Source organism: Cricetulus griseus, chromosome 2, assembly GCF_003668045.3.
Source record: "Cricetulus griseus strain 17A/GY chromosome 2, alternate assembly CriGri-PICRH-1.0, whole genome shotgun sequence".
Classification (NCBI taxonomy): domain Eukaryota; kingdom Metazoa; phylum Chordata; class Mammalia; order Rodentia; family Cricetidae; genus Cricetulus; species Cricetulus griseus.
The window spans coordinates 380,212,611-380,224,914 of NC_048595.1; the positions used below are offsets into that span (position 1 = coordinate 380,212,611).

Below are 12,304 nucleotides of genomic sequence, written 5' to 3' on the forward strand. Positions count from 1 at the left end.
TTCTTGTAACAAGACATGTGGACTTCTTGTGTTGGCTCTGACCTGGCAGGTGTCTTTTTCTTTAACTTTCTTACTATCATCTTCCTTAGCAAACCAAAGGTGAAACATCATGTTTGTTTGTTTCTTTCTCTCTCTCTTTTTTTTTTTTTTTGGTTTTTCAAGACAGGGTTTCTTGGTGTAGCCCTGGAACTTACTCTGTAGACCAGGCTACCCTTGAACTCAACAGCGATCCACTTGCCTCTGCCTCCCAAGAGCTGGGATTAAAGGCGTGCTCCACCACTGCCCAGTTTCTTTGAAGTCACTACCTGATCAAACTGCAGCAGCAGGTTCTCTGGAGAGTAATGGAAGAACTAGGAAGACCATGAGAGGGTTCTCTTAGGACTCCTGACAAGGACTGTCCTTGTTCACAAGCAGGTGCTCTCCTCTCTGCAAAGGCTGGGCTGTAGGATGTTCAAAAGCCAACAGCATAGCCAGCAGGGATGAGGCACCACAAAGGCCTTTAGCTTCACAATATGACAGGGCAGGGCATGCTGACACTCTCCACTGATTCCTGAACTGTAGCTATTCACAATCACTAGAAACATCCACTTCCAGGATATAACCCTCACTTTCCCTGGTGAATACATGATGTCCTGGAGAAAGGCAACCAAGTTGCCAAACTGGGCTCCCAAGTAAATCTTTCTTTCCCTCCTTACCATGCACCTCTGCACACAGGCTTTCTGCATGCCTGGCAAAGGCTCTACCCACATTTTGTGGAATATTTCTACACTGTGTGAAGACATGTTGCTGTGATTGGAATGATAAAAAGCTGAATAGCCAATAGCCAGGCAGGAGAGCATTGGAAGGACTTCCGGGCAGAGAGAGAACTCTGAGGAGAAGAAGAAAAGGCAAATTTGCCAGTGAGACACAGGGGAAGCAGGACACGCAGTATGGAGATGAGGTAACCAGCCATGCGGCAGAACAAGGATTAAAAAACATGGGTTAACTTAAGTTAAAAGAACTAGTTGGTAACAAGCTAAGCTAAGGCTGAGCTTTCATAATTAATAATGAGTCTCTGTGTCATTATTTGCAGGCTGGCGGCCCTGACAAGAAAGTACTACTACACCCAGAAGCTGCAAGCCAAGCCCTCGTTAATGTGTATTCAGTGAATCCTAAGGACAGACATATGGAGGATGGGTGTGGCCAGCATCCCACACTAATTTCCCTGTGTCCTGCTTCTCCAGCCTCCTAACCACGCAAAGGAGGGTGTGGGTGCATCCAACAGCTCTTGTCTCACCAGGTCTTTAGAGTTTACTTCAAGCTCCAGCAGCACAGGCAGAGCCACTTCCCAACAGCTGAACTAACCTGCCTTTGCCCTGGTCAGAAAGCAATGAAATGAGAAATTCAAGTCTGACACTCCATTTCTATCATAGAGAAAGTCTGTCTACACAAGTCAGTGCTGCCCCTGGTACTCTGAGAGCTCAATAGGGAACTAACAATCTCAAACTATCTGGGCTTAGCCTCTGAGTTTCATTCAGCACAAACAGGAACAAGTCAGAATGGCCAAGTACCTACTGAGTGCCAGTTGTACTGACTGAACCCCCACTGTGCTCCAGGTACTAATGTCAGGAATTCAATAAATGTCATCTAAACTGAATCTTGAAAGAACCTAACAAAACAGGGTCATTTATTTAGCTCATTATACAGAGGACTACAATTCCAGCTAAAGCAGATAAAAAACACAGGAAGACAAGACACCCCACAGAAGACAGTCCACACGGAAACAAGACTCCATGGGACGCAGTCAACACAGAAATAGGACACCACAGAAGACAGTCCATAGAATACCACAGAAGACAGTGCACACAGAATTAAAATATGACAGGAGACAGTCCAAACAGAAATAAGACAGCCCACTCAGAAACAGAATACCACAGAAGATACAAAACCAGGACATTGTAGGAGACAGTATCCAGAGAAGCAAGCACCATGGCACCACAGAAGCACAGAAGGCAGTACACACACACACACACACACACACACACACGGCTCCAAAGAAGACACTCCACACAGAATCAAGACTCCACAGAATATACTCCACACAGAAACAATCACCACAAAAGACAGTCCACACAAAAACAAGAAGACAATCTACACATAAATGAGACTCAACAGAACATGGTCCACAAAGCTCCTCAGCCAGTGGGGGAAGGGACTGCCTGGTGTGACAGCCTGCGTTGATCCCTAGGCCCCACATGGTAGAACCAGACAACCTACTCCTGCCATATTGTCCTCTGACCTCCACACATGCAGTGACTGTGTGTGTGTGTGTGTGTGTGTGTGTGTGTGTGTGTGTGTGTGTGCGTGCATGCGTGCGCACACGCATGCACACACACGTATGTGTATGTGTACATACATCAAAACAAAACAGACAAAAAATCCAGGGTGCTGCTGCTTTTCCCTTTGCACTGGCAACACCTGCTCTCCCTCCTCGGCCACTAACTCTGTGATCTGCTTGTTGGACATCTATGGAAAGAACCACACAATGTGTAGTTTTACACATGGCTTCTTTCTTACAAACTTTCAATGTACATCCATGAACTCATTCTTTCCAGAGTTCAATCAAATCGCCTTGGGGACATACCACATCCTTTATTGACAGGAGACACATTCAGGTTCCTTCTACTCTACTATGGGGTTCATGTTCTGTGAGTGCTCTTTATACTCTAGGCAAGTGCTCTACAAGTGAGCTACAGCTCGAGCCTCAATTGCTTTCCCATTACTACCAACTACATTAGAATTGCTTGTGTCCTACCAGCATTCCCAACAGTCTTTCTGTGCTGGGGAGAGATTGCAGACCCTCATGCATGCTACGTGGGTCTTGTGCCACTAGCCCAGAGTTCTCAACCTTTCTAACATTGCAACCCTTTAATATGGTTCCTCGTGTTGTGGTGACCCCCAACCACAAAACTATTTTTTTGTTGCTACTTCATAGCTGTAATTTTGCTACGGTTATGAATTATATAATGTAAATATCTGTGTTTTCTGATGGTCTTAAGGCAACTCCTGTGAAAGAGTTGTTTGACCCAAAGACTGAGAACCTCTACTCTAACCTGTCTTTTCTGTTGTAGATGACTTCCTGGATAAGAAGTGGCATCTCCCTGACATTGTGCCCCATCTGCTCTTGCTGCCCACAGCTCCCCCAGGGACCACTGCTGCTCCCTAGAGCCACCAGTCCTGTCCTTCCCAACCCACATACCAGTGTGACACAAACTTTCATGAAACTACACCCTGCATAGCATGATCACCAAAAGTACAAGGTGTTTGGAAAACACAGTAAGTCAAAGTATAGACGGCTCTGCTCCCTACGGTGTTAGAAGAAGCAAATGAGCTCACATGGACTCCTCCTTCGGTGCGCCTCTGGCCAGGCCTTCCTGCTCCTTCCTTTTATCCACGGCCTGTGCTTGCTTTTCAATCTCAGTGAAGGATGCATTCGTCAGTTTCTGGGCTCCCAAGCTTCCTTTTTTGGCTCCAAGCTGGAACATATGTTAAGTCTTTATTCTCCCCGGGCAGTTAAAACCTGTAACTGCAGCTGTATACTCTAAGGTCCCTGACCTTCCAGGCCTGTCTGTGACAAGCATTTCCTTCTGCTTACTCCCCTCTGTGAGGCTAGCAGTCTGAATGATGGACGTGGGATTCATGGAATTCAAGGCAGTAGCCAGGACCACCTCGTGAGGTGGAGTGAATGAAGGGGACGGGTGGGAAAGTGGGGTGTTCCCACCCCAACTCCTGCCTGTAGGAATGACACTGCAGGGCATCACTGCAATGGAGAACTCTATAAAACCAACCTGTGGTCCTCACAAGACACAGATGTCCCTCAGAGTCACAGCAGGAGAGAACTCTAAGGACATCTCAGTCACATTTATTTGGTCACAGGCAGAAAATAAGGTTCATTATACATGCACAAAAAGTCACATTTATTTTATTATGGCTCAAAATAAGTAAGAATACTGCCCTAATTAGGGTAAGATAGGATCCCAATATAGACTTTTTCTTTTCTCTCTCCTCTCTCCCTCTCCCCCCCCCCTTTCTCTGTATGTGTCTCTCATTTCTTTCTTTCTTAAGGCAGGATCATGCTGTGTAGCCCTGCTGGCCTGGAACATACTATGTAGACAAAGCTGGCCTCCAATTCACAGAGCTCTGCTTGCCTCTGCCTCCTGATTGCTAGAATTAAAGACATGTACCAGCATGCTGGCTTACGAAAGCCAGTACCATGTAGAATGAGATTATTCCAGTTAAAAACAATGCATAGGAGAAATGGATCTCTAGTTTTGGAGCCAACTCCTGTATTTTTTCATAATGTAATACTCACTCCTTTTTTTGCTTGATTTGGTTTCTTTTTTATAATAGATGACACTTCTGCCAAAAAAAAAAAAAAAACACAAAACAAGAGTCAGACATGTAGAAATCATACATCACCTTTCTGTTCTAATGTGCCTTCTAAATAAGATGCCTTGTCTGTGGCTTGGCATGTTCTCAGGTCAGCAGGGCTTCATCAGCACATACACCAGCCCAGCTCAGAGCAAACATCTGCTCTGAGTACACACTAGAGAAAGAGAGTCTGGCTTATCCCAGGACCCGCTTTTCCACAAGCATTTAAAAACACTCTTCTGTGAGATGGCTCAGCAAGGAAATGTGCTTGCTGCCAAGCCCAATGACCTGAGTTTGATCAAAGGACCCATGTGGAGGACTCATGCAAATTGTCCTCTGACCTCCACACATGCCATAACCTGCATCCCACTTGACAGATAAATACAATGTAATAAAATAATTTTAAAAGGAATAAACTCTCCTATTGAATTGTGTGTATCAAGAACTCCTAAAGCAGCCAGGTGGTGGTAGTGGCAGCAGTGCACGCCTTTAATCCCAGCACTCGGGAGGCAGAGGTAGGCGGATCTCTGTAAGTTCAAGGCCAGCCTGGTCTACAAGAGCTAGTTCCAGGACAGCCTCCAAAGCCACAGAGAAACCCAGTCTCAAAAAAAACAAAAAACAAAACAAAACAAAAAAAAGAACTCCCAGGTGAGATGAAGCCTGGGTTTAGGATCCTTTCTCTTTGTGACACAGCTTGATGTTAACCCTTCAACACTTACTGTCCTGCTCCCCCATATTATTGCCCCTGGGTCCCTTTCTTGGGGGGAACCTTTTTGTCAAATTTCCTTATCAGACCTAAAAAAACATGACTCTCAAGGACTATATGGTTATGCTACATTCCAAAGCACCTGAGAATCTGAAAGTCCTTCTCTCAAACAGGCGAGAACATACTACCTCTCCATGTCTAACACAGAAATCCAGCATCCTTAAACAGCTTTCACAGATGCCCATGGATTGAATGTGCCTGTTTTGTTTTCAGAGGTGCTGAGACTCGAGCACCTCACCGGGATGGTCCATCACCACAGTTGCAGAGCCCTGTACATTTGAAGCTGACAATGACCAAGGTGCCTTTGTTCTTGGATCTCCCCCAGGGCCACCACCTTGCCTTCTCATTTGCTCACTCTCCAGGAGGCAGCTGAGAGCTCCTTTATCAGCAGAGAAGCCAGCCTGCTCCTATGGTTCCTTTTTTTCCATCTTATGTGTGGGTGTTTGCCTGTATGTTGACCTGTGTACCATCTGGGTGCCTGGGGCTCACAGGGGCCAGAAGAAGGCATCAGATCACCTGAGACTAGGGTTAAAGACTGGGAACTGAACCCGGGCCATTTCTCCAGCCCGTTCCTGTGATTTCTTTGGATGTCTTCTCTGCTGCTTGTGGCCTCCTATTGCCTGTTGCTGAGCCTTGTTGCCATATGTGGTCACTGGGAACACTGCCCCACTCCACACCATCTAAGCTCTGTCCAGCCTTGGACTCCAGCTACATTCTGGGATTGGTTTTGGCAGTCTCTGTCATTTACTCCCAGGTGAAGCTGCCAGGGGATGATGACAGTGAGAGCCTAGCAGCTCTTCAACTTCAACCTTCAGATCATTCCTATGTGATTAAAAACCACAGCTCCTGGCCCCGATTTCAGTTCATTCTGTGCAGCCTTATCAAGTTGATGACATGACTGTACTGTCTGGGGCAGGGGGGAACTCCCAAGGCTATGCTAGGTGTGCCAGGTCATGGCCTCATGCTATGAGCCCCACTCCTGTCAAAATCCTTTCTTCTATTCCAGTGCCCTGACAACCAGGTAATGACTATGCCCCTGTCTTTGGTTTTCTTTTTTAAAACAGTTTTTGATGCTGGGGGTTGAACCAGGGCCTCAGGAACACTAAGCACCCTCCTGCTGAGTATATCTCTGTTGCACAGTTTTTGTGTATTATTTTTATTACATTTATGGTTTTGTTGCTAGGCAGGTGGATCTCTGTGAATTTGAGGTCAGTCTGGTCTACAGAGCAAGTTCTAGGATAGCCAGGGCTATATAGAGAAACTGTTTCGAAAAACCAAAAAAACTAAAACAAAACCAAAACCCAAAACACATTCTTACTATCATTTTCAGCTCCATCACCATCAGCACCACAATCACCACCATCACCATCACCATCATCACCATCATCCTTCCTTATTCTTATCACCGCTGTTAGGGCTCAAGGTCTGAGGCTGTCCAAATGTCTAGAAATGAGCTGAAACTGGACTACAGGAGGATTTCTGGCAGTCAGATAAAAGCCAAAAGATTCAACTGATTCCCATCTGCCAAAAGGAGTCATTTCCCTTGCTTTTGGTAGGAGGGACATTATGGCTCCAGTGACTTACACCTGTGCTTACATATCAAAGGCCATGCTGGCCTCCAGGGTCTCTCAGGCCCTCAAGTAGTTGTTACACATTTCAAAGCCCCTACCCCATCCTACCTCAGATCCCTGCTGTCTTTAGTATACCCCAGCCCCGGCCTCTATATCCTAACTCTATCCCTTGCTATGTATCCTCTTGTTCTCTCCCTGTACCCTGTTCTCCCTTCTCTAACAGAAAGCCCTGGCCATGTCCAGTCTGTTTATTTTTCTCTCTGCTCTGGACTCTTCCAGATGCCTCAGGATGTTCTCTTGCTCTTCTTTACAACAAAAAAGAGTGGTCATGTTGGCAGTTTCTTTACTGCACCCTCATGCATATAGTTAGCACCATCACCACCATCATATTCTCACCACCACCACCACCATCACCACCACTACCACTGCTTGGTGCTGCTGGCAATCAGTCCTAGGGCTTTGACGGTAGGCAACTACTCTACCACTCAGCTTCTTAAAAGCAGGAGCCCAGAGACTGCAGAGATGGCTCAGTGGTTAAGAGCCATGGCTGCTCTTGCAGAGGACCTGGGTCTGAATCCCAGAACCCACATGATGGCTCACACACATCTGTATCTAGTTCCAGAGGATCTAATCCTTTTTCTGACCTCTGCAGGCTTCTGCATGCATATGGTGCACAGACATTCATGCAGGCCAAATACCCATACACATAAAATTAAATATATATAAAAAAATAAAAATCAAAAGCAGGAAATGGCCCAGCACCATGCTGTAACTAAAGCCTGGGCTGGGCTTTTCCTACTGACTTACATACAGATCTTATCATTCAGCCACTGAAACATGATACACATCCTGTTATTTAGTTGCTGCCTCTTTTGCTGCTTTTTGGCATTTCTACTAAGGTCTTAGGATAGCATTTTCTAAATTTCACAAAAATACATACTTTATATAGAGGTTTTTTAAACATCACTTTCTGAGTTGTCTTTCTTCCTTCCTTTCTTCCTTTCTTTTCTTTTTTTTTTGAGATAGGGTTTCTCTGTGTAGACCAGGCTACCTGGAACTTGCTCTGTAGACCAGGCTGTCCTTGAATTCACAGGGATCAGCCTGCCTCTGCCTCGAAAGAGCTGGGATTGAAGGAGTGAACCACTACTGCTCAGCTTTTCTGAGATATTTTCAATACACAGTTATATATTCTGGTTTTAAAATTATGTTTTGGTGACCTAGGAAGAATAAAGCTTGGGGCTGGGAGTACAGCTCAGTGGAAGAGCCCTTGCCTAGTATACATAATTCCACTCCAACACACAGACACACAAACACACACACACAGACACACGCACACACACCCCTCTACGGTGTGGTGGGGGAACATAAATCCCCCAGTACACAGACTGCAATCTTCGGCCCTAAGAGGAGACTAGTGCTTAGACTTCAAGGGTGAAAAGGATACCCATGGGGAGCTTTCTTTTTCCATTGCTCTGTGTTAGACTCCTATTGCACCTGTCTCAACCTCTTCCTGACTCTGAGGGATCTGATAGATGATGAAAATGACCAAAAGGATTAGTTATTTTCCATCAGTGTGGCTACTTTCCAATACATAAGAATGTAATACAGCCAGGTGTTGGTGGCCCACGCCTTTAATCCTAGCACTTGGGAGGCAGAGGCAGGCGGATCTTTGTGAGTTCGAGGCCAGCCTGGTCTACAGAGCGAGTGCCAGGATAGGCTCCAAAGCTACACAGAGAAACCCTGTCTCGAAAATCCCCCCCAAAAAAATGTAATACACATCAATATCAGATTACAATTCCTTAAAACGAAGACATTGCTTTGAAGTTCAGAACAAGGAGAAAATGCTGAGTGTCTGATGAAGGGTGGTGCAAGGGCTCTGAGCCCGGCTAGTGGGCATGCTTGTGAAGCAGCCTTTACAAGGTGCACAGCAACAATGGCTACATGGACTAGCAGTTTTGCCTGATAAAATTCACTAATGGGTTCAGTCACAATGTTGAATCACTGTAAGAACTGAGATAGGCAGAATGCAAAGGTGGACCCCAGACCCTTAGTACATTACCTACTGCAGCCTTCCCTGGAGCGTTCAGACCTTCCACACTTGGCCCTTGCTCTGGTCCACCTGAAAATGTAAAACACCGATGTTCACTTTGTGTTCCAGCTCTGTGATCTGTTCCATCGTTATATTTTTTGATGGTGCACATGGCCAAGCTGGTTCTCTACCACTGAGCTACCCTTTCATTATCATTTAAAGACAGGGTTTCACTATGTCAATCAGGCTGGCCTCAGATTTACAGAGATCCACCTGTCTCTGCCTTCAGAGTACTGGGATTAAAAGTGTGAGCCCTTCATTTTTTTTAAATATTTTTTCTTTTCAGCTGACATATTCATGATACACACTGTAACATTTCAGCAATGTACACAGTGTGTAGTGGCCATGTATCACATAAAACATTACCACCTCTCTGTGTTAGACACATTTGAAACCTCTCTTCTATGAGACAATGTTAACAGCTGTAGTTATCCTAAGGTGTAAATCATGGCAGTCTTTCCCCTCTCCAACTAGACCCCTTATTCCATTACCACCCTCCCCACAACCCACTCCCTGTCATAGGCAATTTGACTTAAGATTGCTATAAGAGCTGGGCATGCTGGTGTCCTCCTGCACTCAGGAGGTGGAGGCAGAACAATCAGAAGTTCAAAATCATCCTCAGCTATATAGCAAGTGTGAGGCAACCTGGGCTTTGTGGGACTCTGTCTTTAAAAAAAAAAAAAAGGCATGAAAAGTCCATCAAAATGCAAATGTTTAAAATAATTTTATAGAGTGAAAATTAAGTGTCTTTTCAACAGCTACCATTCAGAATTCTACTTTGTAATTTTTTTGGACAGGGTTTCAAATAGCTCAGGCTGGCCTTGAACTCCCTAGGTAGTCAATGATGACACTGAACCCCAACTTTCCTGACTTTGCCTCTCAATGTCAAGACTGTGGGTGTGTGCCCCACTCTGGCCTCAGAATTCTACCTCATCATTTGGTGGTTTACATTATGGCACTGAGTTCTCTGTACTGTACATGACACATGTACTATATCACTTCCCTCCACTGGGACTCATGTTGTGCGCAACCCAAGGGACACAGAAATCTCCAGAACAGGGTGTACTGTGCTAGACGGGAGACAAAGTGCAGAAGGCAGTTGTGTTGGGCGTGGCCAATGGCTGCCCCTGGAGCTACACCCCCAGGAGAGAAAGAAGGGATGGGGGAGAATGCCAGGCTGGACTTCTGTCTTTCTCCAAGGCATCTCAACCACAGGATACAAAAAAGAAATCCACATATCCAGGTGGTGGTGGCCCATGCCTTTAATCCCAGCACTCAAGAGGCAGAGGCAGGAGGATCTCTGTGAGTTTGAGGCCAGCCTGGTCAACAGAGTGAGTTCCAGAACAGCCAGGGCTACATGGAGAAACCCTGACTCAAAAAAAAAAAAAAGAAAAAAAAAAGAAAAAAAAGAAAAAAGAAAAAGAAAAAGAAAAGAAAAAAGAAAAAGAAATCTATAGGCTGTAAGCCACAGGTGAAGAGCAGCCATGTGGGGGTTACCTTAGAGTCCTGACTCCTGGCTTCTGGAGCCACTTTCTCCTACCACCCTTCCCATGACAGACAGCACCAACTTTAATCCTTGCAGCAGAATCCTTTTCTGAAATTGTCTTATTGCATCTCAACCCAAAGGCTGGCACTGGGCCTCCACAAGCCAGCATGTCTTTCCTGGGTCTTACATCCCAAGTTCGCTGCTTGGCTGTCAAAGGTACATTTTATTGTTAACTTACTGTGACATTTGGACTGATATAAGATGTTCAGCTTTAGAACACAGGGGGCACCTAGGTCATGTCTAGTGTGTAAGTGATTGACAGCATATTTACAGTGCATAGACAGCCTGGAGTGGTGGTGCATGCTGTGATCCCAGCACTCAGGAGGTAGAGGCAGGAGGATCAGGAGTTCAGTTATCCTCAGTGACCTAGTGAATTTCTGGACAGCCTGTACTTCATGAGACTCTGCCTCAAAAATAAATAGTTTGGCAATATAGTCACCAAGTGTATGTGACTTACTAACTGAAATATTTATTAAACAGACTTAAAACAGAAATCTTAGCTAGGCATAGTGGCACAGACTTTTAATCACAGTACTCCAGAGGCAGAGGCAGATGGATCTCTGCAAATTTGATGCCAGTCTGGTCTACACAGAGAGCTCCAGGACAGCCAGGGCTACACAGTGAGACCTCACCTTAAAAATATATTAAACTAAATTTTAAAAAGAACGCTGAAATCTTGTTTTCTAATTATAAAAGTTCACTTAGCCAGGTAGTAGTGGCACACGCTTTTAACTCCAGCACTCAGGAGGCAGAGGCAGGCAGACTTCTGTGAGTTTGAGGCCAGCCTTGTCTGCAAAGCAAGTTCTAGGACAGTCAGAGCTAAAAACTGAAACCCTGTATTAAAAAACAAAACAAACAAACAAAAAGAAGTCTACACTTAATACTGTACCAAAGCAGAAACTAATGATCCAATTATTCTACTCTCTAGTTAACATCTTGGTCAGAATGTCTTTTGAGTCCATGGGCTAACACAAAAGTTTTCTATTTTCATTTTAGCATTTTCATCTTGGCCACTCGACCACAGAACAACATTCTGTGTTGACTTCCTGAACCCCACCTTCATTTTTTTCTGGAGTGGTTTCCACTGCCCACGGCATTAAGGGAGCGGGTTCTGGCTTCGCCGATACCTGCACAGCACCACTGACCTGCAGCAGGGTGAGAGAAGTCATTAGCAGGGAAGCAAGGGCTCACTGCTACAACAAACAGCATGGGGTAGCAGTGTGGAGCCCCTTTTGAGGATGTGCAGTGGCAAGACTCCCAAAAGCCTCTGTCCTCATCCCTGCTTTAGTTTCCAATGTCTCCCTTGACCTATCTTTTTTTGTTTGTTTGTTTTGTATGTTTCATGAGACAGTCTCATGAATCCCAGATTGGCATAGAACTTGGTACTGTGGCAGATGTCAGGCATACATGTAGCCAGTCCCTAACAGGTTACAGTGTCCCCTACAGTAATGCAACACTTATTTTGTGATTTGGACTGCCCCGGCTTTGACCACTGGAGGGTCTAGACAGACAACTCTGCCTATACAGGACTGTAATCTCCAAACCTGAATCACCATAAATCTCTCATCATAAGCTGATCATCTTGGGTATGTACTACCATGACAGGTATGAACATATAACTTAATTTTAAAACTGAGCAAGTAGCTAGGTACAGAGGTGACTTTGTTCCAGCTAGCAAGACTGGAGCAGCGGTGTGGATGCCACTTCCAGACTGTCCCTGAAACAGGATGGGCGGGGGGGGGGGGGCTTGCTTTCCTGGATGTGTATACCTCTCCTATGAACCGTGGCAGGGTGTACTGCTGGTCCCAGGTTAGACCCTGAGCCAGAAGCCACAAATGGAGAACAGCACAGGAAACTGGTCAAGCAGTCTGTATCTTCCTGAAACATCTCAAACACCTGCTTGTTATGACTTTCAGAATAAG

The 12,304-nt window shown here is 45.4% G+C and overlaps 1 protein-coding gene across 2 annotated transcripts in view; it reads right to left on the reverse strand.

Moving 5' to 3' along the window:
- Arfgap3 (ADP ribosylation factor GTPase activating protein 3) overlaps nucleotides 1-12,304 on the reverse strand; it is a 44,952-nt gene that overhangs the window by 14,431 nt on the left and 18,217 nt on the right. For both annotated transcript variants that reach the window (XM_027396113.2, XM_027396112.2), the window contains exons 6-9: nucleotides 11,440-11,527; nucleotides 8,807-8,866; nucleotides 4,352-4,398; nucleotides 3,376-3,515 (exon numbers count right to left, since the gene is read on the reverse strand). In XM_027396113.2, coding sequence (XP_027251914.1) covers nucleotides 3,376-3,515; nucleotides 4,352-4,398; nucleotides 8,807-8,866; nucleotides 11,440-11,527 — 335 coding nt within the window. The remainder of the gene's footprint in view (nucleotides 1-3,375; nucleotides 3,516-4,351; nucleotides 4,399-8,806; nucleotides 8,867-11,439; nucleotides 11,528-12,304) is intronic.